We start from the raw sequence: 27,999 nt of genomic DNA on the forward strand, positions 1-27,999 counted from the left end.
CCCAAGGTTGGCGGGGCCGACGCTCCGCGACCGGGCGGCGCGTGGCATACTGGGAATTGTAGTTCGATGCTTGCTTAGGATTTCGGGATGAGGCTCCAAAATCCAAGGTTTGACCTCAGCCTGCCCTTGCCAGTGCCTGGGCCACAGGTGAGCCGTTATTGGCTGCCGTTAAGGACCGTTACCATTACCGGGTAAGTAATGAGGCCTGAGGCCTGCGGGTACTACCCATCGGGAGCCCGAATGCGTCGGGCCTTCTTGCAAAGCCTTGGTTGTAAGAAGCCAGATTGGCTCCCGGTCCCCTTTCCTCCCTCGGGACTCCAGGCGGCCCCGGTCGTCGGGAGTTCGAGGCCTTTTGAGAGACGGTGGATGCGGTGTGTGGAGCACTGATCCTGAGCCAGGAGACCTGACTGCTTAGTTCGGCTTTGCCGCTTCTTGGCTTCCAGCAACTGCTCTCCACGAAGCTCACACCGTTCCTAGGATTCTCCATATGCACTTTTTTTTTTTTTTTTTTTTGAGAGAGGGACAGTGAGAGAGAGCATGAGCGAGTAGAAGGTCAGAGAGAGAAGCAGACTCCCCGCGGAGCCGGGAGCCCAATGCGGGACTCGATCCCGGGACTCCAGGATCATGACCTGAGCCGAAGGCAGTCGTCCAACCAACTGAGCCACCCAGGCGTCCCTCCACATACACTTTTTAATGAGCACTTATATGCCAGAATCTGGGGTAAGGTTTTTCGTATATCTCATTTAATCCTCTCAACAAGCTGAGAAGATGTGTTTTTGTGTTATCCCCTTCGGCACAGACGAAGAGATGTGGCCCAGATTGCTTGGTAAACCGCTCAGTCACAAAGCAAGTGCCAAAATCAGTGTACAAATTTGGATCTGTCTGCCCTTCGGCCCTCTGAATTCTCTATCACTACAAAAGTTCCATTGTCTGCTTGAAAATAAGTTATTAGAAAGTAATGGTGACATCTCCATCTAATTTTAGCATTGACTCAATGCTTCAGTCCCTTGGGTCTCACCCCAGTGTTTTTGAGTAATTGCATCTGAGGCTTGAGGCCAGCACCTGAAGACATGGTTCCCATTTCTAGGGATTTCCCATTCAGGTTGGATTGTGGGCTGTTCGGGAAGGACATGTTCTTATCCTCAGAGAGCTCCATGGCCAGAAAAAGGAATGATCTTTGCCATTGGGAAACTCTCAACGTGGAAAGAGGGAGAAAGTGGGAAGAAACACTTCCATATGACTCAGGGAGACAAAACAAAATAGAGCTAAATATTGTCAGTTCTTCGTTTTTCTCAGTGGCAGGCACAGAAGTAAATGTGATCCCAGGGGTGCCTGGGCGGCTCAGTGGGTTAAAGCCTCTGCCTTCAGCTCCGGTCATAATCTCAGGGTCCTGGGATCAAGCCCCGCATCGGGCTTTCTGATCGGCAGGGAGCCTGCTTCCTCCTCTCTCTCTCTGCCTGCCTCTCTGCCTACTTGTGATCTCTGTTTGTCAAATAAATAAAATAAAAAATCTTAAAAAAAAAAATGTGATCCCAAACAGCAGATAATCCCCAGTCATTTATATCGGACTTTAGAAGGGAAGGACATCGACTCAGACTGAGTGCTGTCACCCACATTCATCTCTCCAGGACCAAGACTGCTGTCCGTATGATGTATTCTATGCAGCTGCAGGCCAGAGGAAGACACCAGAGATGATGATGATGAAGCCTTATATGTATGTGTTAGATGAATTTGATTTCTAAATGATTGGCTTGTAGGTCATGTGACCTTGTAAAGTAGGTAGGGAAGGGGACTTGAGAAAATTGAGCTTGCGGCAAAACAACCACCACCATCTAACAATGATACTTAGTAGCAGAACCAGAACCTGCATCCAGTCTTCTAATTCCCAACCCTGTATTTTCTTTTCTCACAGATAAGCAGAGGTTGAACAAAAGCTAATGAAACATGACCAGGGCAGAGTGATTACAGGGTCCACTGTGAACCCTGCCGTTCTTAAGGTTCAGAGCTTAAGAAAGACACTGCCTTGTATTTTACTCCAAACTGAGCAGTTTTTGCTCAGTGGAGAGCCTTTCTGGGAGGTAGACAGGCAATGTTACTGTCTCAGCTCAGCTCAGAATGCAAGTCCCAGTCCAAAGTTCTGGAATCCAGCACCTCTGAGAATTTTAGAGTTCAAAGGTACCTGAAAGGCAGTTATTCCCCCTCTGTTAGGATCTTTCAAGTTAGAATGCTCACTTAGATTTTGTAGAATCTGTTATTTCTCTGTAATAAAATGTAAGTGTTATATTTTTAAAAAGAAATTGAGTGTATGTGTTACCTTTTTTTAAATGACTGCTGAAAACTTGAATATTGCCACGTGTGATTTTGGAATGTAAGTTTACTTTTGAGTTTATTGTCACGTTGGGACAGTTTCCTAAATTGGGTTTGTGGATAGTGTCTTGGAATTCCAAGAGTTCTCATATTTGTTCCTCCCCGTTATCCCCTCCGCCCCCTTTAACAGAGAGCCTTCTACTTTCAGACAGTTCTTATTGGTGGAAAGTTGGCCAAGTTCAGCCTTCTGAAGTTAAATGGAAGCTTATGATCCTGTGTCTCTCTACATAATTATTACATATTCTTCCATTAATATCTGGTTCCCTGAAATTCTTTTTTCCAAGGTAAACTTTCTCAGCTTCCTGAGTGCCTCGTCACATTAAAATAGCAGGATTTTCCCATCTAGCCCTGCTGGCTCTTTCTATCCTCCCCATTCTGGCAGAAACACTCTACAAAGGCAGGGAGGTACAGCAGAGCCCAAAGGGTGGCTGAGGAATATGCCTATGAAACCCTGCAGATTCTAGAGTTTACTCCTACTGTGGATACCTCTGCTATCCCTTCACAGTTGTTACTGAAGACAGAAGACTATAGTGATTAAGAGAACATACTTCAGAGTCTAACTCTCTGGGTTCATTTTTATTTTTTATTAACATATCATGTATTATTAGCCCCAGGGGTACAGGTCTGTGAATCTACCGCTGCCTGATGAGTGACCTTAGGCAAGTCACTTTACCTCTCTGAGCCTCAATGTCCTCACTTATGAGACGATGCAGGCAAAACACTTAGTGAAGTGTTTGAGACAGTCAGTATCTACTAAATCATTATATCCCTTCCCAGGAAGTCAGCATTCCCTGTGATGATCAAAGAAAAACTTTCTCATGATGTCCATCACAGATCAAGGCCCTTGCTGTACTCCCAGCATATCAGAGATTCATTTCTTTTAATGGGCCTAGGAAAGCATGAACCAGGTTGTGGTTCATTTTTCCAACACCTTGGGGGCACTCACCATACGCCAGGCTCCATGGCAGGAACTAGAGAATGAGGGATAGAAGAACACAGTCATTCCTATCCTGGCTTCACTCCACACGTTGGTAGCTACACAGACCGACTTTTACGGTACAGTGTGTGAGAGAGTGGGAACACCAAATGTAGCTCAGCCTGGGGGCACCCTTGGCCTGGGGAAAGAGGTTCTGTACGAAAAGATGGCTGAGCTGAGTTTTCAAAGGGGAGCCAGAAAAATGGGGCAGCGGGTAGGGGCGAGTCCAGCTGCCTAAGAGTGGGTGCTCTTGAGGTCCCACAGCAAGAATTATATGAGCATTTTGGAGACTGAGACGACAGGCAGCCAGGAGTCAGACCAGGAAGGGATGTGGAGGCCAGGCTGAGGGGGTTGGGCTTTATCCTGAGGACTCTTGAAAGCTGCTGAAAGATTTTTAGCTGGAGAGAGAGAGGATGAAATTTTTTAACTTAATTTTTTTTAATTTTTAATTTTTTTATTAACATATAATGTATTACTTGCCCCAGGGGTACAGGTCTGTGAATCTTCAGGCTTACACACTTCACACCACTCACCATAGCACATACCCTCCCCAATGTCCATAACCCAACCACCCTCTCCCTACCCCCTCCATCCAGCAACCCTCAGTTTGTTTTGTGAGATTAAAAAAAAAAAAAAGTCTCTTATGGTTTGTCTCCCTCCCGATCCCATCCTGTTTCATTTTTTCTTTCCCTACCCCCCAAACCCCCCACGTTGCCTCTGAAATGAGGATGAAATTTTTGTCATTGAAAGATCATACTAGGCAGCAGCCTGTCCTAAGGAAGAGAGTTTTTCTCTGAGGAACAGGGCTAGTGTGCTCAGTTGTGAATAAGGGGTGATCTTGGGCAGCTTCCTGTCTCCCCTGGAACTTTCAGGAAGGGTACCCTTCCTTCCTATGATAGCTCCTGACACATGGGCCTGGAATGCAGTGGGTCCAGCCTTCTGTGGCTTAAATCTGTGGGATTTAAAGTGTGCCAGCCATTCCCTGCTCAGTGAAGTTGGGAAAACCAGGTGCAATTTGAAAAAAATAACAAGGCCTGACTGGGTATGATTAAATGAGCTGGAGAGATAAGTTAACTGAAATTTGGGGTGGGGCGGGGGGGGTGCAGATCTCTGGGTCACCATTGTTAGAAAGGAGAAGAGCAGACTTTGAACTTGGCCTTGGAGGCAACTTAAGTGCCGGATCCCCGGTTATAATTTCTGGGGGCCATGTGGACCTACCCCTGAGCTGGCTCACAGGTGCGGTTTTACTTTTTTGTTTGTGTGGCTGTACAGTTTGCAACCATTTTCTCCTGTGTTCCCTGAAGGCAGGGAATTTGTTGGATTTTCCTGTATCGTTTGGGCCAGCACAGAGTGGGCCCTCAATATTTGTTGGATTACTTAATGTGTGAATGAATGGTGAGAAGGAAGGGTTAAAGGCTTCAGGTGTGGAAACATGACAGAGAAAGGGCAGAGGCAGGAACAGGCAGTATGGTGACCCATTGTGTTTGTATAGTGTTTATTGCTCACAGAATGTGCTAGCACACTGTTTCTTTGATCCCCACCATCAACTGTCTCGCCTGACACTGTGCAATGAACAGGGCAGGTGTTACTCCCATTTTACCATGAGAAAACAAGAAGTTCAGTGATTAGTCTGAAATTTCAGTGCTACTTAGTCTGAATTTAGACTTGAACCTGGTGTTTTAACACTAAGTCTGGTGCAAATAACTATATCACTTTTTTTCTTGGCCTTCCCCAAGGGAGAACATATGGTGAGACATATGGTGAGACATATGTCTAGAGGGGTGATCGGGGCCAGGTCACAGAAGGCCTTAAGTTTCAGGGTAAAAAGTTTGGACTTTATCTTTCACCTGGTGACAACCTATGGGAGGTTGTTTTTTTTTCCCCCTGAAGCTGTTTAATAAAGGATAAATATTAATGGTATTTGTAAGGTGCGGTATAAATTTAATTGCATATTAATATTTATTTAAAATAAACATACGGAAAGCTAGTTTAATTTTAAGAACCAAGAGTCAAAGACCAAGGAGTCAAAAGAGTCATCCCTCTCGGACTCAGAGCGTGGTTCTTAAACAACTTGAAGCAGCACCATATTCCATGTATCGTGCTTAATGCCGAGGACACAGAGGTGACTGAGATGCAGGTCATTGTCAGGATGAAGTGAGACCGTGTAAGCAGCTAGAGCCAGTTTATTATTGCTATCCTGAACAAAAAGAGAATATGTGTTGGAATCGAAAAAGCCCTTAATGGCATCAGCTCCAAACCACCAAGGCAGAACTTCAGTTCCAAGGATGTACTTGGGTTGAGGGCCCTGTGGCATCCTTCAGCCTTTCCTCTGGGATCATCCCAGCAGAGATGCAGAGCAGAGTTGCAGCTCCTATAGGCCCACTGGACCACAAGGATGCCTACTTAAAAGACAAGGCCCCGGGGAAAAAAAAAAAAAAAAAAAAAGACAAGGCCCGGCCTGTACACTAGTGCTCACAATACTGTAAGACAGTGTCTGGGAAAAGCAGGATCATCTGCAGGGGTTTCCTAACAATATGCCCCAAGAAGAGGTTGCTAATTTGAGAGAGGGGAAGGTGTATTCCTATCCCTGTCATTGCCATGGCAGCCACGGTTGGGAGTTGTGTATCCCTCTGATGTGACAGGAGTAGGGACAAGGTTCAGAACCACAAAGCTAGGTTATCTGTAAATTGTTTGATGCAAAAAGGAAACAGGACTAGTTAGATCTGGCCTTATGGAATGGGAATTGGAATTGGTCTGCATGATCCCGCAGCTTAGAAGTAGGGGAGATAATTGTATTATTAAGGAAAAACTTTCTTACTGTCAGGACTGGACTTCAAATTTGGACAGCATGAAGTTCTCTTGAAAAACAGTTCCCGGGGCACCTGGGTGGTTCAGTGGTTAAGCGTCTGCCTTTGGCTCAAGTCATGATCCCAGGGTCCTGGGACTGAGCCCTGCATCAGGCTCTCTGCTCTGGGGGAAGCCTGCTTCTCCCTCTCCCACTCCCCCTGCTTGTGTTCCCTCTCTCACTGTGTCTGTCAAATAAATAAATAAAATCTTAAAAAAAAATAGTAAAGTAAAACAGTTCCCTGACACTGGGCATGGCCAAGCTTAGATGCCAGATGTAGAGGAGATTCAAATGCTGGATTGGTGTTTGGACCAAATGGGCCCTTTGATGATGAAATGCAAGCCTATTTATTGGGCGATGGCAACCAGCGGTGTTGACATGAAGAGGAAAGGTTTCAGGGACTGGAGTGGTCAGAGAAAGATGTTGAATTACTTCTTCAATGTATCTGATCCCTACTGTGCCAGGCACTGTTCCAGGCACTGGGGATATTCCTGGTGAAGACAGGCAAGAATCCTACCTTAAGGGCGCCTGGGTGGCTCAGTGGGTTAAGCCTCTGCTTTCGGCTCAGGTCACGATCTCAGGGTTCTGGGATGGAACCCCGCATCGGGCTCTCTGCTCAGCAGGGAGCCTGCTTCCTCCTCTCTCTCTGCCTGCCTCTACTTCTGATCTCTGTCAAATAAATAAAATCTTTTAGAAAAAAAGGAAGCAGAAAGCAGAGGTATTTAGGGAGAGGGCAAGGAAGCAGGGTAAGGACCACCTGTTATATATGAGGCACCGTTAGGTGTTATGTATTTCTCATGCTTTCAACAAACAGCCTAGTTGCCATTTATCCCCACTTTAATAGCGGAGACGGGGTGAGAGGCTAAGTGACTTGCTGGGCTTGCCCGGACAGAATGAGCTCTACAGCCAACTGACACTGTAAGAGAGCAAACGGATTCACTTCCGAGAATCACTTGCCTCTTGTGTGAAACGTGGACGGTGTCAGTATCCACCTGTGAAAATTCAATGAGCTGATGGCTACACAGTGCTCTTAGGACCTGTTGGGCTGGAGGCGCTCAGTTACCTGCCGTAGCCATTGCCAGGGGCCGCACAGCTGGAGGTGGCCAAACCCTGAGTTTGAAGTAGGACTTTCCGGGCTTTTTGTTTGTTTTTCTTTTTCCCCTCGGCGGGGAGGGCTCTGACTCGGAAAGGGGAACAACCCGCGGTGCCCACCCTGCCCAGCGCAGGGTGGACAGCGCGGCTTCCCGCCCACGCTTCCCGCCGACCGGACGTCCGGCCCACGTGCGCGCGCTCCCGAGGCCCCGCCCGCCCGGCGGGAGCCACCCAGTAAGCGCCGCAGAGATTGGGCGAGCGGCGGCGGCCCAGGCCGGGTCAGAGTCGTCGGGTACGTAGCGCGCCGCGCGGGCGCGTGGAAATGGCCCGGCGCAGCGCGGGGTGGAGGGTGTGGAACGGACGGTGGCACCCGGGAGGTTGGCGCCCCGGTACTGCTCGGTCCCAGAGGGCTGGGTCCACCCCCGGGGCCCCGCTTCGCGGCGCCGGGCCTGGCTCTAGGGCGCTCCGAAGCCCGGCCGAGGCGCACCGGTGGCTCTCCGCGGTGGTACGGGCAGTGCGCGCCTTGTTTTTCCAAAGCTCGGCTACAGTCTGTTGAGCACATACTATGTAGCAGCCCCTGCGTCGAACGCTTTGGCATCCCTGGCTCATTGCCTTGACAGCAGCCCTGCTACGCAAGGTGGTGTTTCCCCTGTCTTACAGCTGTGGAAATGGACAAAGGTTTACGGCTAGAATTGCGGCAGAAATTGTGGGTTCAAACGCAGGTTCAGTCCAAAGCCGCTATGCTTCAGAACTTTTATTTTTGTGTTCAGCGTTTGCCCTTTCCAGTTTTATGAAGCTGCGTACCTTTCCAACTTCCAGTTTGCTCATCTGATACCCATCTCATAGGGTAGATTAAAAGGGTACTGCTGTTTGGCTGAGTGATCATTTCCGTCTTTCAGACAGGCCTTGCCCTCCCCTTTCCTTTTTCCCAGGTAGCTGGACTGGTTATCGAGTTTTAGGGAAGACCGCGCCCCCCACCCCCCCCACCCCCGCCTCCCACCAGGCCTGGGTGACAGCATTGAGATTCCCACTCATCCGCTAGTAAAGAGGCGCCCTGGCCCCTACTTTTCTTCCTTCCCCAGGTTCCCAAATGGAGACATTGACACCTCTGTCATTGAGTTTACCTATGAAGTTTTATTTCTCCCTTAGTTATGGGAAAATTATCACCTGAGTGAACATTGACATTAAGTCCTAATTTTAAAGATGGGGAAATTGAAGCCTTTGAATATAGGTTTTCGGGGATGGGGAGTGTTTGCGGGGGCGGGGAGAGTGGTGGCTGATATCTACCAGAATAAATCAGATGGATTTGGCTGGAAGCGGACCTAGGTCTTGGGCAATACTAGAGCTCTTCACTGATGAATAGAAAGTAGACAGGCTGGTTGGGGCGGTTTTCTCTTCGAAGGGCCATAAATTCCCACTGGATCCTCTTCGGTCTTGGGCAAGGTCTGAATCCGTCCTCCTGAGTAATACATTTAAAGGGTTCAGATCCTTTCTTGGTGCCTTGCCTTAGGAGAAAATATTAGGGCTGGTAACTGAAGGCAGGTAAGCAGTGAACTTTGGTTTGTTTTGAAAACTAGCCACGGCATGTTTTTAGATAGCTAAAAATTTTCTCTGATATTTGCAAAGGATATGATTTCTGGTAATTGTAAATATTAGACACTTTAAAAATGAAACTTTTTCATTTACATTTCAGGCATTAAAAATGAAACTTTTTCATTTACATTTCAGGCATGTAAATCTGCAATGGAATTTCAATACCATAGTGATTTGATTTCTCTTATCATCTAAAAAAATTACAAACCAGTTTAACCTTTGAAATTTTGCATTGCTGTTGTTCCTCCAACTTCTATTTCTACCTAATTTCCTCACCAGAATTTTTTTCTAGTATGATACATTTTATGCTCGAAAGCCTTTGGTTTGTCATCCTACTTCTCTCTGCAACAAACAACAAAAAAATTAAAAGTAAAACATTTTGAAAATTGTCTTGTGGTCATAATATTAAATAATTTTTCCTGGATTGAGTTTTTATCATTGTAAAATATACAGTTGATCAAAACACCTGGTTTTTGATCAATTGTTAAACGTGAGTTTAATTTGAAATGCTTTTCTTAATAAGTTAAGTGGAACTTTTAACAGTTCATGTGTGTATTTAAAGTTCACATATATTTGCTAGAATGAGCAGAGCTTTAATTTGTGACGAGTAGCGCTGAAAAAGTTGGTTCATGTAAGTACGTAGGACTTGAAGGCATTTTGTTGTGGTAACATTACTCAGTTCCTTGAACATCCTCTGAGTTATGGGCCCAAAAACCCCACAGTGATCTGTCATTAAAATCAATTATTTATTTATTTTTAAAGACCCTATTTATTTTTTTTTTGACAGAGAGACAGAGCAAGAGAGGGAACAGAAGCAGGGGGAGTGGGAGAAGGAGAAGCAGGCTCCCCGCTGAGCAAGGAGCCCGATGTGGGGCTTGATCCCTGGACCCTGGGATCATGACCTGAGCCCAAGGCAGATGCCTAATGACTGAGCCAACCCAGGCGCCCCTGAAATCAATTATTAATGACCTTCCAGTACACAGTTCTTTCAGGTCCCCCTTGAACCTTATTCAAAGATTTGGACGCCACCTGACTCAGCAGAAGCATTAGTTACACAGTCACTGTAGGCAGGCACGTCCTCAGCATGAACACTGATGGTTCCAAGTGCCCCTTGGTGGTGCCAGGGGAATTTTGCACTAGGGACAGTGCACCTTAGTAAGAGTTTGGCCTGGGTGGGTAGTTGTGCCTTTCTTTGAAACCTGGGAGATGGGGCAGGGTAAAGGGAGACCTGGGAAAGGAGAGGATGTGGGCATGTTCCAAAGCTGGTCTGTTCCTATTGGTAGAGGCTGTGGGCATTGCATGGGAAATGTATTCCTCCTACACTGTGCCTCTGGGCCCCTTGGAAGATCTTTAAGCATTCCCCAGGCATCCTGGATCTACCATGCACAAATATCTTCTTTTTTTTTTCTTTTTAAGATTTTATTTATTTATTTGACAGAGAGACAGCGAGAGAGGGAACACAAGCAGGGTGAGTGGGAGAAGAAGAAGCAGGCTTCCCGGCGAGCAGGGAGCCTGATGGAGGGCTCCATCCCAGGACCCCGGGATCACGACCTGAGCCGAAGGCAGACACTTAACGACTGAGCCACCCAGGCGCCCCACAAATATCTGACTTCTTTTAGCTTTAATTTCCTCACCTTTAGAATGGGCATAAACCAATGAACTGACTTCACTGGGTAGTTTTACTGGTCAGACGGGATGAGGGACATCCCTGGCACATGGACAATGCTCAGATCGTGGGCGGCTACTCTTTTTTTTTTTTTTAAAGATTTTATTTATTTATTCATGAGAACCAGAGGCTGAGGGAGAAGCAGGCTCCCCGTGGAGCAAGAAGCCCAATGTGGAACTCGATCCCACTCGGGATCACGAACTGAGCTGAAGACAGACACTTAATTAATTAACCCACTGAGCCACCCAGGCACCCCCCATTCTTTTTTTTTTTTTTTAAGATTTTATTTATTTATTTTAGAGAGTGAGAGTGCGTAAGTGCTTGTGTGAGCGGGGGTGCAGTGGGGGAGGGAGGGGAAGAGGGAAAGAGCCCCAAGCAGACTCTGTAGACTGCTTTGAGCTGCGAGCACGCCCCACCCCCGCATGCACACACACAGGGCTCCATCCCTTGACCCTGTGCCCATGACCCCAGCCGAAACCCAGAGTCAGCTGGCCACTTAACCGGTCGAGCCACCCCAGCAGCTATTTCTTATACTCTAGTGTCCCGTGTCCTGGAAACCTCGCTTTCCTAGCCACTCTCTGCCTCAGTTTCCTCATCTGTGAGTCCAAGATATTGTCATCCCAGAAAGGTAGGAGGGGGAAGTGATGTGGAAAAGGTTTTGTGGTTCTCATGGTAGGTTTTCTGAAGCAGATATGCTGTTATTTTAAAATAGTTAATTTTGAGGGTCGCCCGGGTGGCTCGGTTGGCTAAACGTCTGACTTCAGTTCAGGTCATGATCTCAGGGTCCTGGGATTGAGCCCCTGTTGAGCTCCCTGCTGTTAAGCCCTTCATCAAGCTCTGTGCTCAGCAGGAAGTCTACTTTTCCCTCCCGTCCCCTTTTGCACATTCTCTATCTCTCTCTCTCTCAAATAAAATCTTTAAAAATAATAAAAACTAAAATAGTTAATATGAAGTTCCTGCTTACCTATGAGCTGGACATTTTTCTGCATGCTTTGTGTATTCATTCAACCGATGTTTTTGAGGGCCTTCTACTTGTCAGGCCCTGTTTTCAGCCCCTTGGATACAGTATTGCCCAGATTCTGGGGCGAGGCATGTTACAGTAGATGAACACGTGGATACATAATGTGTCATGTAGTGATAACTTGGTAAGTGCTATGAAGAAAAGTGGAACCGTGAGGAGACTAGAGAGTGAAATGAGGGTGCTGTCTTATACATTCGGGACAGCCTCTGATAGGGTGATGGTCAGACGGAGGAGGGTGTTAGCCATGCAGCCCTCTGGGGGAAGAGCTTTCCATGTGGAAGGACCAGCATATCCACAGACCCAAGGTGGGAGTATGCTTGACATAGTCAAGGAGCAGCAAGGCGACCAGTGTGCCTGGAGGGCTGAGATTAAGGGGGAGAGTGGTAGGAGGTGCTGGGAACAGAGTTGCCTTCCCTGCATCCATTGTGGAGCCCCTGTAGGACCCTGTAAGGACTTGGCTTGTGCTCTACGTGAGAAAGGAACCATTGGAGGGTTTTGAGCAGAGGCGTGAAATGATTGGATTTGCATTTTTAAAGGCTTGCACTGGCTGCTATATCATGAGCAGACAGTTGGGGAGCAAAGGTGACAGCAAGAAAGCTCAGACGCTACTGCAAATCCAGGAGCAAGACTGGTGGTGGAAGGACTGAGTGGGATCTCCCTGGGTTGTGAAGGTAGCTGGGAGCACAGCCAGCAGGGGGCGCTAGTGGGTGGGATGAAGATTGTGAGCGAGGAGCCAGGAGGACACCAAAGTTTTTGGCCTGAGCAACTGAGAGGGTGAAGATGCCCTTTGGGGAAGTGGAGTAGCTTGCAATGACTGTGACGTGTCACACACTGCGTGGGGGAAGAGGAGGTGACTGTGATACATGTCACCTCATTCAATCCTGACAAAACCCATGAGTCGTCATTATTAATCACATTTTGTATGCTTGGAACGAAGCCACAATGCTATAAAGTTATGCAAGGCCACACAGCTGGTTAAGGACAGAGCTGAGATCCCAGCTGAGGCCTCTGTGACTCTGAAGCCTCTGAGAGCTGGCATTCCCTGTGATCCTTCTGCCTGAGCACCGGCATAGTAGTCCAGTGCAAACAGCCTCCCTGGCGACCGGTAAACACTCCTGAACTGATGGGTTGTGCTTGGAGAGTGCTTGAGAAGAGTGACCTGTTCCCTCCCCTTCCCTTGCTGTTGGCAGGGGAGAAGGGAGACGGCCAATACCTTCTCTTGTGGCTCCCTCCAGGTAATCGGCAGCTTGGAGGAGGTAGTGACTTAATAGGCCTAGCAGACGAGAACTTGGACTGAGGTTTAAACTACAGCCTCTCCCCAGTAATGAAAGATTAGGAGGGGGGAAACCATAGATAAAAATAGCACTTATTAGTTAACTGGAAAACAATATATTTTTGCAGCCACTGGTTCCACGCGAAAATAATTGGGTCCCAAGGCAGGGAATGACTCGTTTTCATGAATGATTATGTTGATCATTGGAGCAAAATGGATACATCCCCTTTGGAAAGCAGTTCGAAGGAGAAGCGTCTGGCAGGTCAGGCATGTCCAGTGAGAAATCCTGGGAGGCTGCAGGAGGAGGAGGAAAGGAGGCTGCAAGCTAATGAGGGAGCCAAGTCCCGGCCCCTGGCACAGGCAGGTAGGGGCTGTTGATTGGGAGATGCAAAGCAACAGAACTTGCTTCCATGCTAAGTCCTGAGAGCTCTCCCCAGGGAGGAAAGAGTGTCCATTCAGGTATCAGTTTCTTATTCTGTTTAACCCATGGGGTGTTTTGTTCGTTTCCTCCCTGCCCCCAACCCAGAGGGATATACTGTCCTCAGGTAACATGTTCTCATGGAAAAGGGAGCAGGCTGGGAGGTTGGTTCCAGCCTCCCACTTGCCACTGACAGGAGATGTGACCCCAAGTATTTTCTGTCCCCTTCCGTAGTCATGGGCTTATTCAGTTCATTCTATAAAAAGCTTTCAAACACTTTCTCAGAACTAATAGGAACATTGGTGAGTGCTAGGCAGAGTGTATGCCAGGCACTTAGAATGAAACACGCGATATGTATGAAGTCTTATACTCTTCACAGCGACTCAGGGTAGGTGCCATTAGCTCCATTTCACGGATGAAGAAACTGAGTCAACGGAAGTCTAAGTTAGTAACTTGGCCTGTATCACTCACCTGGTACGTGACGGATCCTGGATGCTATGTTAGATGCCGGAGACAAAGCGTTGGAAAGGGCATGGCTCATGGCCTAGTGGAGCTTATCTTATTTAACATGTTGGAAACAGTCACACAACCATGATGGGTACAGGTAAGGAAAAGAATGGCACAGAGAGAGGTCAGGGGCCTGATTCGAGTGGGGGGATGGACAAGGCTGCTCTGAGTGGAGCTGTGATGTGATGTGCCCTCTTGCTGCTTTCAGGTCCTCACTTAGACCTCCTGGGTCCTGATTTAAGACGATGACCCCCCAGGGCGCCTCAGTGGCCCAGTCGGTTAAGCATCTGACTCTTGGTTTCAGCTCAGGTCATGATCTCAGGGTCATGAGATCAAGCCCCGAGTTGGGCTCTGTGCTCAGCATGGAGCCTGCTGGAGATTCTCTGCCTCTCCCACTGCCCCTTCCCACCCACTGGTGTGCGTGCTCTCTCTCTCTAATAAATAAATGAAATCTTAAAAAAAAAAAAAAAAAAAAGACAATGACCCTCGTTGCTCTTGATATACTCCCCCACCGACATCATACATATTGTAAGTTTATTGTTTCTGCCCTTGCACCCCCACCACCTCCCACAGTAGACTGGGAGGCTTTGCTTGGAGGGGGCAGGCCCTCTTGTCTTGAACAGGGCCTGGTTCCTGATTGGCTGAAGAAATGAATGCAGAATAAACCCAGGGGAGTTAGCCGGGAAGTGAGCGGGGTGGCAGGGGAACAGAGCCTGAATATTCAGGGACAGAAAGCAGGTGTGCAAGGCATGGATCAGGTTCCTTGACTGGGGGGTGGGGGGGCAGAGGGGTCGAAGGTGGGCAGGTTACATGGGGCCCAGAGGCTTCTGTGAGAATCTAGGAGGATAGGAGGAGAGGGAAGAAGGCAAAGAAGGTTTTAAGCAGGAGAGTGACAGGATCCGAAGTCCACTTGAAGCCATGACCTTGGGCATCTTGGGAGAAGCCACACAGGGGCTGGAGGGGGTCACTGCAGAGGTCTAGGTGCAGGGGATGGGACTTAGGTTTGGAGGGTGGGCCTAGTGGAGTCGGGAGTAGGACAGACAGCAAGGAGCGGCAGGGTTTTGTGTCTGGAGACCCATTAAGCAGCCTACTCTCATTTTTCCCTATGAGACACCAGCAGAGAAGATTTCAAGAGAGACTTTTTTTTTTTTTTTTTAAGATTTTTTTTTAAGAAGAATTTATTTATTTGACAGAGAGAGAGAAATCAAAAGTAGGCAGAGAGACAGGCAGGGAGGGGGAAGCAGGCTCCCTGCTGAGCAGAGAGCCTGATGCGGGGCTTGATCCCAGAACCCTGAGATCATGACCTGAGCTGAAGGCAGAGGCTTAACCCTCTGCGCCACCCAGGCGCCCCGAAAGGTTTTATTTAAGTAATCTCTACACCTACCATGGGGCTCAGACTCACAACCCCGAGACCAAGAGTCGCACACTCCACTGACCGATCCAGCCAGGTGCCCCAAGACTATTCTTCCTTGAATGCTCTTTCTTTGTCTTCTCTGGGCTGTTGGGGCCCAAGAGATGAAAAATGAAAGGCGGTTTAGGGCAGCTCCCAAGACGGAACCCCCCCCCCCCCATTTACAGAACACAGCGAAATTTGCTCCTCAATTCACAGACTACAGACCCCACCTCTGTGACTCAAGTCCCGACCATTTTTCTTTTATTAAAGATTTTATTTATTTATTTGACATACAGATCACAAGTAGGCAGAGGGGCAGGCAGAGAGAGAGGGGAAGTAGGCTCCCCGCTGAGCAGAGAGCCTGATGTGGGGCTTGATCCCAGGACCCTGAGATCATGACCTGAGCCGAAGGCAGAGGCTTTAACCCACTGAGCCACCCAGGCGCCCCAACCGAGCCTTTTCTTTACACCCTGCTGTCTTTCCCCCAGACAGGGAGAACGAGGGAGAAGAAAGGACTTGGATGTGGCTTCCCTGGGCTTGGAGGTCCGCATTGGCCAATGCAGCCAGGCCTGGGATCCTTTCCAGCTCCCGTTTCTCTTGTGCGGGGCATTGGCTTTCTCTGTTACCATGGGACTTGGTGTCTCGTTCCTCCTCCGGCCAAGTGGCTCTGGGAACAGCTTTTGGTATTGAGGAGGAGGATTCCTGGGCCACCAGGGGCCTCATCACTCAATGGTCACCCAGGTAAACATCTCCTGACAGCTCTGGGAAGTGCCACACTACAAAAGGGAGGAAGAAAGCCCCAGTTAGCATCAGGCCCTTGCTCACATGTGTGGAGACTGAGGGCCAGACGAGGGGAAGGGGCAGGCATTTGGGGGATCAGCTTTTTGTCATTTACGGAGCACTCTCCACCCTGGGCCAGGCCGATGAGGAGGCTCCCACTGTCACACAGAATGCAGAGAGACTGGGACCCGGGCTTCCTGACTTACAATCTATAACCTTCCATTTTATTTTTTTTATTTTTATTTTTATTATTTTTAAAAAGGTTTTATTTATTTGACACAGAGCGAGCACAAGAAGGGGGAGCAGCAGGCAGAGGGAGAGCGAGAAGCAGGCTTCCCGCCAGGCAGGCAGCCTGATGAGGGGCTCGATCCCAGGACCCTGGGATCATGACCTGAGCCGGAGGCAGACGACTGAGCCACCCACCCAGGTGCCCCTAATCTTCCATTGTAGCAGCGGTTCTGATGCTGCGCTGGCTGGGACTATAGGGTGGAACTTCTCTGAAGTTTTGTAGGGGATTCAGATCAGGACCAGATTTTGGAGTTGCCGTGACGTTCCCATTGCTTGCGTGTACATGGCGGTGGAATGAGGGGAAACGAGCAAGATTCCGAACAAGGACTTCTGTGCCAAAGCAGGAGCGGGGTCAGGGGCACAGGTTACCAGAGGGGGTCACCTCTTCGTGGGTCTCCCTGGGGAGGAGCTGGGGACGGGTCTAGGTGAGCCTTAGGGGTGGTTGGAACCTCAGCCTTCTTTCCTCCTTGCTAAGCCGTGAGGGTCCGTGGGCTCTTCTCTTGCTCACTGCAGCTCCCTCCCTGGGCAGGTCCGTGAGCAGGCCTGTGAGTGGGTCTGCACGTGCACGAACACACACACACACACACACACACACACACACACACACACACACACCCAGGCCCTGGGTGAGTACCGTGTGATTACTCTGGCTGCCCTGTTGCTGCTCTGTTCTTCTTGGCTGCTTTCATTTGTTACTGTCTCTTCCTCCAGTTTTCCTGGGGGGCAAGACCTAAAAGTTTTCCTCTGGCTACCCGAGAGGTCCCCGATGCAGAGCTGCGAGGCACAGAGGCGCTCCGCCCACGGTGAGCGGAGGAATGAGTTGGGCACGGCTTTTTGGACGGGAACAGCTGTTTTTTTGTCCGGCCCCTTTCAGCCGGGGGCCCACGGCCTCCCAGGGCATGTGCTCCTCCATCCCCTTGGCCTTCCTGACAGAGGCCAAGCAGCTGTTGGTCTGTTTCCACAGATGGTCGTCGAAAGCGCAGAGAAGGGAAGCTACTCATTAAGTTACCCCAAGAGTCTGGGACAGAGCGGAGCCTGGAGTTGACATCCATGCTCTGGTGGCTGCCGTAATACCTCACCCCCTGTTCTGCAGAGGGAAAACACCAGTATGATCATCTAGAAATCATTTTTCTTGGGCTCTGAATTGATTTGCGTATAGCCATAGTCACCGTCCTTATTTTCTCTTAAAGATAAATTAATTTTTCATTTCCTGAGTCTGTTAAGGCAGGAGTCTAGACTCAGAGGTGGGAGCCCTGAATTCATCTCAGGCTCCACTCAGAGCTGTGGCCCTGGGTAAGTGCCTTCCTCTCTCTGGTCCGTCATCTCCTCACGGTAAACGAAGAGGCAGAGTCGATTCCAAGCCTGGGACACAGCAGAGCTGTCTCATCACTAGAGTTTCCAATTCAGCGCGTCTCGGGAGGGGTCCTGGTCCTGTGAAGGGACAGGAGCTGAGGTCACAGGCTCTGCTGGGCCCCCTCAGCCAAGTCTGGCCAAGTTGGGTGTCCAGGTGACAGTGGCTCACTTTCAGCAGTGAGGGGCCAGGGCCCAGTGGCGAATTGGCCCTTGCCCCTTCCCTCCGCCACTGTCTCTTCTCAGGTTCCGCTCCCATTCTTCCAGACTGGTCTTCTGCAGAGGAGAGGCAAGCTGACAGCTTTAGGGACAACAGGACAGAGCTGGGATTACAATGCAGTTGCTGGATTTTCCATTTCAAAGCTTCAGCTGAGTGAACAAAAGAAAAAAATTTTTTTGACAATAGAACCCTATCCTTAAGTCCTCTCTGTGACAGCTGAGGGAGACCACCTGGAGGCTGCTCCTGGTCACAGAGGTTAAGGAGAAATGCTTCGCAAATGGTTCAATGACTGAGTTAGGTCTCTCCATTTGGATGACGACTCTCGTGGGCATTCTCGTCTCTCCTCTGCTGGCTGTCCTGGGAGAGCGAGCCTGGGCAAATTTAAACTTCTGGGTTGGTCCCCTCACCACCCACACCCGAGCTGCTGCCTCCCCCTGTCACTTGGTGCGTCCTCAGGGGAGGCAAACTCATTTCGGTATAAGCTCAAGCAAAGTGTAATTAGGACAGTAAATCTGCCATTTAGAAAAAAAAAAAAGTCCCATGACAGATTTCAAGGTCTTGGAAAAGTGACTTGATGCTGAGGGAGGGATGGGGGAGTCTGACCTTCAATTTTATTTCTTCCAGCCTGGGAGCAAAGTCCAAGACATTGTAACCCTGAGACCTGTTTACTCCAGAAAATACAACATTACTTTAAAAAAGTCTTTTGTGAGATAGTCTGAGGCTATAAGAACGTGAAGACGTTACTTCACGAATGTCTGTTTTAGTCTCCGTGCCTTGCGGTGTGACTTGGGCGTCCGCCTTCCATCCCATGTCTCTGTCCTTACTTCCTCCCCCTGGACATTCCCCATGGAAATGACAGTGTCCTGAGGGCTTCCAGTGCATTTTCTCATTTGCTCTGCAAACAGCCTTAGGAGATAGGTTCTGTCACCCCCGTTTTATGGATGAGAACACTGAGGTTCCGAGAGACAGGTGACTTGTCCAGGGTCTCATGGCATCCTAAGTACATGGAGAAATGGGCTCCGAAGAGGCCCCCGAGCCAGCTCAGGGTTCCCTCCCGCAGGCTGTCATCCTTCCCTTGAAGTCCTCCCGGGCAAGTTCCGCACTCCTCTGACCCTCAGGCCTCCGGGCCCCCGAGCCATCGCTTCCTCCCAGCTCCCCATCTGGGCCGCTTCCGCTTCCGCTTCCGGTGGAGCAGGGAGATTTCTTCTCCGACACCCAGACAGTGCTGGTGTTGAGGGGTGGGCAGGCAGGACCGTCTTCCCCGGGAGCCTCAGGGTCCCAGACTATAAAGTGAAGGCCAGAAGGGGCGCTCTGTGGGCATCTGGAAAGTGCCTTGGATTCCCCACAGAGGGACAGGTGTCCCCTTCCTACACAAAATTTGCCTGCAGCAGGGCACTGCTGCTTCCAGAAAGCACTCCGCTTAACAGCACCTGACATTCTTCTGCTTACCCAGCATTTTGGTTGCTAAATTTGCACCGTGTTGGTTTGTCTTGTTTATGAATGCTTTCTAAAGACTACTGCAGGCCTGTCCTGAAAGAGTCTTCTCTCTTAGGATGGATCCAGAGTTGCCCAATCTCAGAACAACACTGACTGGGCAGGCCGCATCTCCCTTCCGCTCCTTTGCCTACCCGCCCCTCCCAACCCCCGCTCTGGGTCTTCAGGCTCAACACTCATCAGGCCCACTGTTGTCCTCAGGCAGGTCCTTCTGGCATTCCTGGGACGGGGCATCCCAACCAGCCAAGCGTGCCCTACTCTGGTGATTCCTTGACTCCTGGTTCGGCATTCTCACGGGCCTCCTGTCTCCTGGGAAGATGTTCCTGGTGGGCCTCACGGGGGGCATTGCCTCGGGCAAGAGCTCGGTGATCCAGGTGTTCCAACAGCTGGGCTGTGCGGTGATTGACGTTGATGTCATCGCCCGCCATGGTGAGTTGGGAGGGGCAGGCGGCAGGACCCTGCGCAGCAGCTCCCCTATACCCCTTTCTGCCATCGTGTCTCCCTTTTCTCTAAGTCCTTTCAAGGCCTTGGAAGGTGGCAAGGCTTTCCTGTCGGCCGTGGTCTGATTTTCTATTCCCTGCCCCCCATGTCCTCGTCCCTCTCCTTCACCTCATCCTGTGACCCACTCGAGGGGTTCCATGCACTCTGCTCTCCTTTGCAACTCCTTTTCCTCCTCTCTTTTGGTTTTTGCTCCGAATATAAGAAGCACCCGTGGGTTCCCCCATCCTTTGGCCTCTAGTCATTTGGGAACCTGCGGCTGGCCTGGAGGCTCTAGAGAGTGACCCAGCCCCCACCTCATGGACAGTGGTCCAGCCAGGATACCCCGCCCACCGGCGCATCGTGGAAGCCTTTGGCACCGAGGTCTTGCTGGAGAACGGTGACATCAATCGCAAAGTCCTGGGGGACCTGATCTTTAACCAGCCCGACCGGCGGCATCTGCTCAACACCATCACCCACCCCGAGATCCGCAAGGAAATGATGAAGGAGACCTTCAAGTATTTCCTCCGAGGTAAGACCCAGGGTGTGGGACAGGGGTGAGGCAGAGCCCTCTTCATCCAGGGCCAGGGCCCTCCTCCTCTGTGGAGAGGTTGGCCAGGGAGAAGGGGAGCTGGCTGGCCTTTGCACCCTCCATGCAGAGCCCCACGCAGCCTCAGAGGAAAGGCGCACATGTTCCTCAGCATTTAAAGAGGTTGACAATTGAGTGAGAGGAGACATTTGAGGGTTTTGAGCTGTGATCCCCAGGAAGTTAAGCTGATTTTTCTAGCAGGGTTGGGAGTAATAACAGCTGACAAATGGTGGAGTCTGGAGACCTGAGTTTCAATCCTGGCCTCATAGCTTCTAGCTGCGTGACTTTGTCAAATGAGCCAGCCCCTCCCCTGCACAGTGAGGTTAATAATGCCAACCTCGAGAAGCTATTCGGGGGGACTGGGTCCGCATCAGTAACCATCGATCGCCACATGGTATGAACCATGGTCAGAGTCAGATTTGGTGCTGGTCAGGCTGCCTGGGAAAGTAAGCTTGCAGACTGGACCCTGGGGAGGGCCCAGAATGGCCAGGGCAGGTACAGGGTGATGGGGGGTGGGAGGGTCCTACACAGAGGCTAGTCCTTTGGGGTGAGGGCTCAGTGGAGAGAGTTAGCTTGGCGTGTGCTGGGACTGGAAGAAGGGACAGTGAAAAGCCAGGGTCTGTGCTCAGCTGGCAAGAACCTTCTGGAGGTTGGCAGCCTTTCCCAAGCTCTAGCTCCAGTGCCAGCCCTGTTCTTAGGAGGGTTTTGGGCCAGGGTGACCTGATCAGGTGCAGGGTGGGGTCAGTCACCAGCAGTGGAGAAGGAGCAGAGGACAGTGGCTTCAGATCAGGCGGGAGGCTGGCCTGGGGTCCCTGCAGATCCACCTGCCAGCCTCTGGCATAAATGGCCACCAGACCGGGTGTCAGAATGGAAAGCCTGGCTGCTTCTCTCCCCATCACCAGTCACAATGCTGAGACTCTGTTCCTGGAGGGTATGGGGGAGCCTTCTAGGTTTTCTCGTAGCTGTGATCCTGACCTTATTCTCAAGTTCTCATGTGGAGTGGGGAACCTCTCCCCACCCCATCTTCCTCTGGCCTGCACCTCCCTTCAGAAGGAAAGAGAGGACTTGACAGACGTCCACGGTGTCAACCTCCCCCAGCCCCATGCCCTTTCCCCTGCTCTGGCTGAGGCCAGAGGGGGCTCAAGGCATCCTCCCTGCTGAACTGGCTTGCTCTGCGTCTCAGGACCTTGCTGCAGACCTCCTTCCCTCTATCCTTCCTCAAGGAGAGTCTCTGGACTCTTTTTGCCTTTGTCCTGCGTCTTGTGTCTGCACGAGGACCCCTCCCGGCCCCCACCCCGGAGCAAAGCCTTCTGTCTCTCCACGATGCCCTTTCCGCGTTCGCTCCCCGGCCAGTTGCAAGTACATCTGTAGGGTTTGGAGGCGGCGTGGCGGCTCTCCCCTTCTGAAATCAAGCAACGGATAATGTCACCCGCTCCAGAGTTCTCCTGCTGTGTCATCCACCCCGCCTCCCCTCTCCCCAACCACCACCACTCAAATAAAAGCCAGAAAGCTCTTTTCAGCTCGATAAGGTGAAAAATGGGGATGACAGCTGTGGCTTCCACAGTCCCAGTTTTTCCCTGATGAGTATAACAAATACAGCTGTCAAAGTTGGTATAATCAAACGTCAGATAAGATCACCAGCTGCTGGGGAGGTCTCTGTGTAGGCAGACGGATGTCTTCATAGAGTCAGGATAGTTTGCAGAGCTTATCAAGCAGGAGGGATGCGACAGCTGAATAGCCCTTTGCCGGTGAACCAAAGAGCTGGCCACAAGCTCCCGAGAGGGGCCGAGGAGAAAGGACAGAGTGGGGACAGGGATGGGTGGGGGCAGAGCAGGAATGGGAGATAAGAGGCCCAGAGAGGGTCTGGTTTTGGCTTCTGCTCTGAGCTGGGAGGGGAGTGGGGGAGCGGGAACTGTGGGCCCCCCCCTTCTTCCAGGGAATGGTAGTAATAATAATCATCATTTATGGAGCACTTGGGAGTATCTGAGTGAGGTGCTGAGTGGTTTCCAAGCCTTTGCTCGTTTGATCCTTACCACCTTCCTGGGAGGGAGGTAACCTTCACACAGATGAGGTTTGTTCAGGGGCCCAAAATCATATGGTGGGAAAGGGCGGGGGGGGGGTTGCTGCAAACCCAGGTGTGTCATCAGAGCCCATTCTCCTAACCCCCTTGTTCAACTCAAGGTTTTTCTTGGGCTTCCCAAACAGCAGATTCTGGGGACCAGGGGCCCCAGTAGATTGGGTCGTCCTCCCTGTCCCGTGTGTGTGTCTGGCTCTGTGGTTGGAAGTGTTTGTGGGGGGATACCATCCAAGCCAGGCAGGCATCTCTGGACAGAGGCAGTACCCAGCCCTTTCCCTCACGGCTCCTGGATCCCTGCCAGCTTTTTACACACACACGGTGGACACTGGCCCAAAGAGAACTAGGGGTGTGGAGACAGTGACGTTTGGGGGATGAGCAGCCCAGGTACACGTCCTGTCACCATGGGTGAGGGTACTACCCTTGACTGGCCTTGGCTTGTATCTGGAGGGCCAGCCATGTGACTTATATTTTCTTAGTCATAATCACTCACCACAACAAGACCAATCTGTGTAGTCCTTGGCTGGAGGCCCGCCTCCAACGTGGGGAAGTCACCTTTTCCTTCCTGGGGCTGCTGCCACTGCCCCTGGTATGAATCTCTCATGAAGTGTTGGTAGAGATAGCCATGCAGGACTCTTCTTCAATAGGGAGTCACACTTCTGTTTTTTTGTGGGTGTTTTTTTGTTTGTTTTTTTAAGCAAAGATGAGTGAAGGAGGGCAGAAAGGGCCCAGTTCCTCCTGGAAACTCCCCAGTCTCCTCGAACTCTGTGTTATTTCCTTGCTCATAAATAACAACCCTTTCGGTTCAAGATCAAAGTGAACTCAACCCTTAGTGCCTGCCCTGCTCTCTTCACCAGCTTTGCCTCCCATGGTGCAAGGCCTCCACAGCCAGAGCAGTAGAACATTGCTGCCCCTGATGCTTTGCTGTCCCCCATTCCTGGAACCCTCACCTCCAAACACTCAAGTTCAAGTATCAGAAGCCTACCTGCATTTCAAGGCCAGTACAATGCCATCCCTCCTGCAAAGTCTTCTCTGATCCTCTTAGGCAGGAACGACCTCTGCAGCATTCTGTTCTGATTGGCATTGGCACTGGCAAGCGTTCAGGTTATGCCTACCTTTGTAGGGTCTCCCCCTTTGCTAGGGAGCTCTCGATGGTAGGGGCCAATGGCTTCTACTCCATCCCCTAGCCTGACACACTATCCTTAGTGTTTGCCTACAGAATTGAACTGTGGGCTTCCCGGCTTCTCCCCAGGATACCGCTATGTGATTCTGGACATCCCCCTGCTGTTTGAGACCAAGAAGCTGCTCAAGTACATGAAGCACACAGTGGTGGTGTACTGGTGAGTGTGTGTCATGGCCTGGCCTGACTAAGGCTGGAGAGGTGGGCCCCTGGAGTACAGCATCTACCTGTGGAATGGCCCACATCCCTTTGCCCTTACCCCACAGGGCCACCAGGAGGCCCTGGGTATTTGGATGGCTGTTCCCAGAACCTATAGGAACGACTTCTGTACCTGACCCAGATATTTCCCCAAGTAGGTGCCAAGCAAAGGCCCCCAGGCATCTCTAGTTGCTTGGGAGGGGCTCCCCCTGCTGGCTCTCGGTGGCACTTCAGCCCAGATGCCCTAAGCTGCCATGTTCTTAATCCCTGGAGCCCTTTTCCCTCCTCACCTTTCCAGACAGCTCCTACATTTACTCCTTCACTCAGTTTACCTTTCAGCATGAGGTGTTTAGGTCAGGAGCTGATCCTTCTGAATTACAGAAGACAAACTCGAGGGGGGAGTTACTTGGGGGGGTGTCCAGGGTCCATCCCCCCCCACCCCGCCCCAGGCAGCCCCTGTGAACGGACGTGTGCCAGGAGCGAACTGTCAAGAGTCCCACTAAGGAGGGGGCTTTGTTCTCAGAATCCCTCAGGACACGACGCAAACCAGAATCCGGGTTTGGCAAACAGAGCCAGATCAAACCGTCAGCGAAAATGAGTCACAGTCCCAGTGGCGGTGAGTGTAGATGAGGCTGTAGGATGTGTCCGCCTCCCAGAAACTTCCTGGATGCCACCCACAAGTACCGCACACACCGAGATGGGCACTCAGCTCCATGGGTATTTTGGGCCCAGGGCGGCTCTCCAGAGACGGGCGCGTGGGAGGCTCCCAGCGCCACCGGAGCACGGCCTGGAGTGCTCACGCCCTGAGCTTCACCCTGCCCGCCCCCACAGCTGCCCACCGTGGGCTGCCACAGAGGCCCTGGTCTCAGGCATCCTCACAGCTCCTCCCCACCCTCAGCGCCCAGCCCGTGTCTCCCGTGGAAACTCGCAGCCTCTCCAGCTTCTTTATTCCCTGTCTGTGAAAGACTGTCAGCGAAGGCCAAGCACACCCCATGAAGAATTTGCCTTGGAGTCTTAATACAACTGGAACTTTGCATCAGAGGATCAAAAAAAAGGGGGGGAGAGGGATCTTCCAGCAGAGGTGAGAACACTGGTTCTATCCGCAGTCGCCAGAGGACCCCACACCCGCCTGCCTTGCCGCACTTTCCTTCTGGTTTGGTCTGTTCGCTAAGAGCAGAGGGAGCTGTGGCTCCCGGCGGATGCGTTGGGTTCCCTGGATGGGGCCGGAGATCCTCCCGGGCCACTCACCAGCTGGAGGTGCCTTTGCTGGAATCCCAGGTGCTGTTCACGCCCCACTTTCAGGCTCGAGAGAGAGAGGCCAGAGACCTGGGAAGGAGTGATTATTTGCTTTTCATTAAGGGGATCTACACAGTACAAGACTAAAAGATCCCCTCATGGATTCCTTCAACTGTCCGAGTATCCCTGGCATGTCTGAAATAATAGGGGGCATTTACCAAATCTATGTAATACCAAAATGGGATTGTACCCAAATGGGATTGTTCACATTTTTGAGAAACCGGCCAGTCGCAGAGTAAGGGTTTGGATAAAAATCCTCTTCCCACAAATAGTTTCAGTCCTTGAACTGAGCATATGGGCCTCTCTCTGAGCCTCAGGAAGGGCTGCGAGGGACCTCTGCCTTCACATTCCAGGAAGCCCTCCGGTCTAGGCCACACGTTCTGAAGGCTATGTCCTCCCAGGTGGCTCTAAGCTACCTCTGTTCACCCAGATTTCCCCAGCCCCAGGCTCACAGGGTCCCTAAAGAGGCAGTCCTTGTTTTTAGCCAGGTAGGAACTGGCCCCATGATCTTGACAGGACACTGTCCCTGTAACAAAGGAAATCAGAAGTCCAATTTACTTTTTAAGGCCGGTATAGATACCATTCTCCTTCAAAGTCTTCTCTGATCGGCCAGCCAGAAATTATTTTCTGGAGCATTCTGGTCTGAACGGCATTAGAATTGACCAGGGTTCAGGTTGTGTCTGTCCTTGGAAGGTGTGTCTTCACATCCCAGGAGGCCCTCTGGTCTAGGCCACACCTAAAAGGAGAGCAAACAGTAGTGGTCAGATTCTCTCATCTTACCTCGGGGAGAGCTCAGGCCTAGCAGCCCAGCAGACAGCCCCCAGACAGCAGAGCCTGCTCCCTCTTGTTACCCCTGAGGGGCTCAGGTAGCCATGGAGCTAGAGGGAGCTTAGAGATGACTCCCTTCCAGAGGACAGCCTGGCGGGTCCTGTATAGCCACAGGCAAGACAGGAAGTTTCCTGAGGAAGGGCCTAGCTGGTAATGTCAGAGTGGGCAAAAGACATATTCTTCGAATTTCCTTTGGAGTCGGGGGACTGGGCGGTGTTTAGCTTTGTCTGTAATGCTTCTTCCTGTCCCAAGGATCAGATCCAGCTCTCAAGTCCTTGCTACATGCGGAAGCACCTTGGGGCTGGCTGGTCCCCCTGGGTCAGTGGCGTCAAGCCTGACAGGAACTCTCTTGGCTCTCAGTGTCCAGGGGTGGGAGTGAGGAGGCAAGGAGAGGGGTCCCTGTGGTAGCTCAGGAAGCTGTGTTGGATGCAGCAGGCCCAAGCCCCAGGGGAACTACAGGAAGCGACCGGCTGGCAGGCACAGGCCTGCCAGTAAAGGTCAGCCATCCAGGGACTCAGGATGTAGCCGTCGCCAGACAACCAGATCTTCCCAGCTTATAACTGGGAAATCGCAGGCCTAGTGGCAAGGCAGGGAGCCCCCAGATGGGGGAGAGAGCCGCTGCGGCCCTTCCCCCTCCTGTTGACACCCAGGGACTTCCGGAGCCCATCAGCGCTGCTAGGGTCCTGCAGATGCAATGAGGCCCCTGAAAGAGATTGGAGGGGAGGGGCTGCCCACCCCCCACCCCCAACCCACCGTGGCTTGCCGGTGGGAGGGAGGCTGGGGCCTGCAGTGCCTGAGCAGCCCTCCCACCCCTGCCCTCAGTGACCGGGACACGCAGCTGGCACGGCTGATGCAGCGGAATGGCCTGAGCCGGGAGGATGCGGAGGCCCGGATCGAGGCCCAGCTGCCCCTGAAGGACAAGGTCCGCATGGCCCGCCATGTCCTAGACAACTCGGGGGAGTGGAGCGTCACCAAACGCCAGGTCGTCCTCCTGCACGCGGAGCTGGAGCGCTCCTTGGAGTACCTGCCGCTGAGGCTCGGGGTTCTGACAGGTCTCATGGGCCTTGCCGGCCTCCTCTACCTGCTCACCCACTACCTCCTGCCTTCCCCCTAGCCAGGCCCTCTTGACGCCGGAAGCCCCAAGCCTTGATCTCTCAGAGTCCGGAGCAGGTGGCAAATGCATCTTGTTTCCTCCCAAGCCCGTCAACACACACACACACACACACACACACACACACACACACACACACACTGAATCTGGGCTGAGCCTGGCACAGGGCCCCCCTTCTTTGGAGTGCATCCAATCTGAGGCAGAAAAACAGCCCTGTCAGTGGATACCCCTTCCCACCTTTCCTAAGGGCCCCTCCCTCTGGAGCCACCCACGGAATGGTGTCCGCCATGGGGCATGAAAGCAACGGTGGGAAGCTGTTGTGAAATTCTTGGGGGTGCAGGCAAGGAACACTGTCTCTGTAGCTATGAGCAGTGTTCAAAACTGGGAGGTTCCCTGGGCTTGACCCCTCTCTAGGCACATGCCCTGTCATGACCAAAACCTGCATCCTGGACCTGGGAAATAATTGTGGTCCAACAGGATTCTCCCCTAGTCTGGAGCCCTTGGCCCGGATGCAGTGAGGGCTCCCTTGCTGGTAATGCTGTGGCAGAGCCTCTTGTGGGATGACCCACTGGCCCACCTTGGCATTTCTCCAGCGTTCCCCACACCCGCTTCCCAGCTGCCACCTGTTGGCCTCCCACTCCTTGTTCTCCTTGCCCTAAACTCTCAGTAGTCCACACGCATGAGGCTGTTTCCTGCCTCTGTGCCTTCGCTGTGCTGTTCCCTCACCTAGAATACCTTTTGTTTTTCTATAGCTGGATGACTCCCAGCACCATCTGGAGCCCCAGGCTCTGTCGGGTGCTGTGGGATAGCCCAGCCCCCAGCCGCCCGCTGTGTTTTACTTTATTGGTCCCTCCTACTAGACTGTCAGCTGTTCGAGGGCCACATCTCTGTCTTGTTCATCTCTGTGCTCCTGGTACAGAGCCTGACTCACCATTGGTGCTTAATAAAATAGAGCGTGTTGAT

The 27,999-nt window shown here is 51.4% G+C and overlaps 1 protein-coding gene across 4 annotated transcripts; it reads left to right on the top strand.

Moving 5' to 3' along the window:
* Positions 1–27,999, top strand: LOC111158159 (dephospho-CoA kinase domain containing). 4 transcript variants are annotated; one of them, XM_022520049.1, is made up of 5 exons: positions 1–191; positions 19,485–19,712; positions 20,089–20,292; positions 23,676–23,763; positions 26,748–27,999. In XM_022520049.1, exons 2-5 carry the CDS (start codon positions 19,601–19,603, stop codon positions 27,037–27,039), a joined length of 696 nt encoding a protein of 231 aa, XP_022375757.1. In that variant the 5' UTR covers positions 1–191; positions 19,485–19,600; the 3' UTR covers positions 27,040–27,999. The 4 variants fall into 4 exon arrangements, with proteins under 4 accessions (XP_022375757.1, XP_022375759.1, XP_022375758.1 ...); XM_022520051.1 differs by lacking the exon at positions 1–191 and adding an exon at positions 7,552–7,572 and having other exon boundaries at positions 19,489–19,712; XM_022520050.1 differs by lacking the exon at positions 1–191 and adding an exon at positions 7,556–7,572.

The sequence above is a fragment of the Enhydra lutris genome, unplaced genomic scaffold (genome assembly GCF_002288905.1).
Source record: "Enhydra lutris kenyoni isolate GAN:26980312 unplaced genomic scaffold, ASM228890v2 scaffoldscaffold57, whole genome shotgun sequence".
Taxonomy (NCBI): domain Eukaryota; kingdom Metazoa; phylum Chordata; class Mammalia; order Carnivora; family Mustelidae; genus Enhydra; species Enhydra lutris.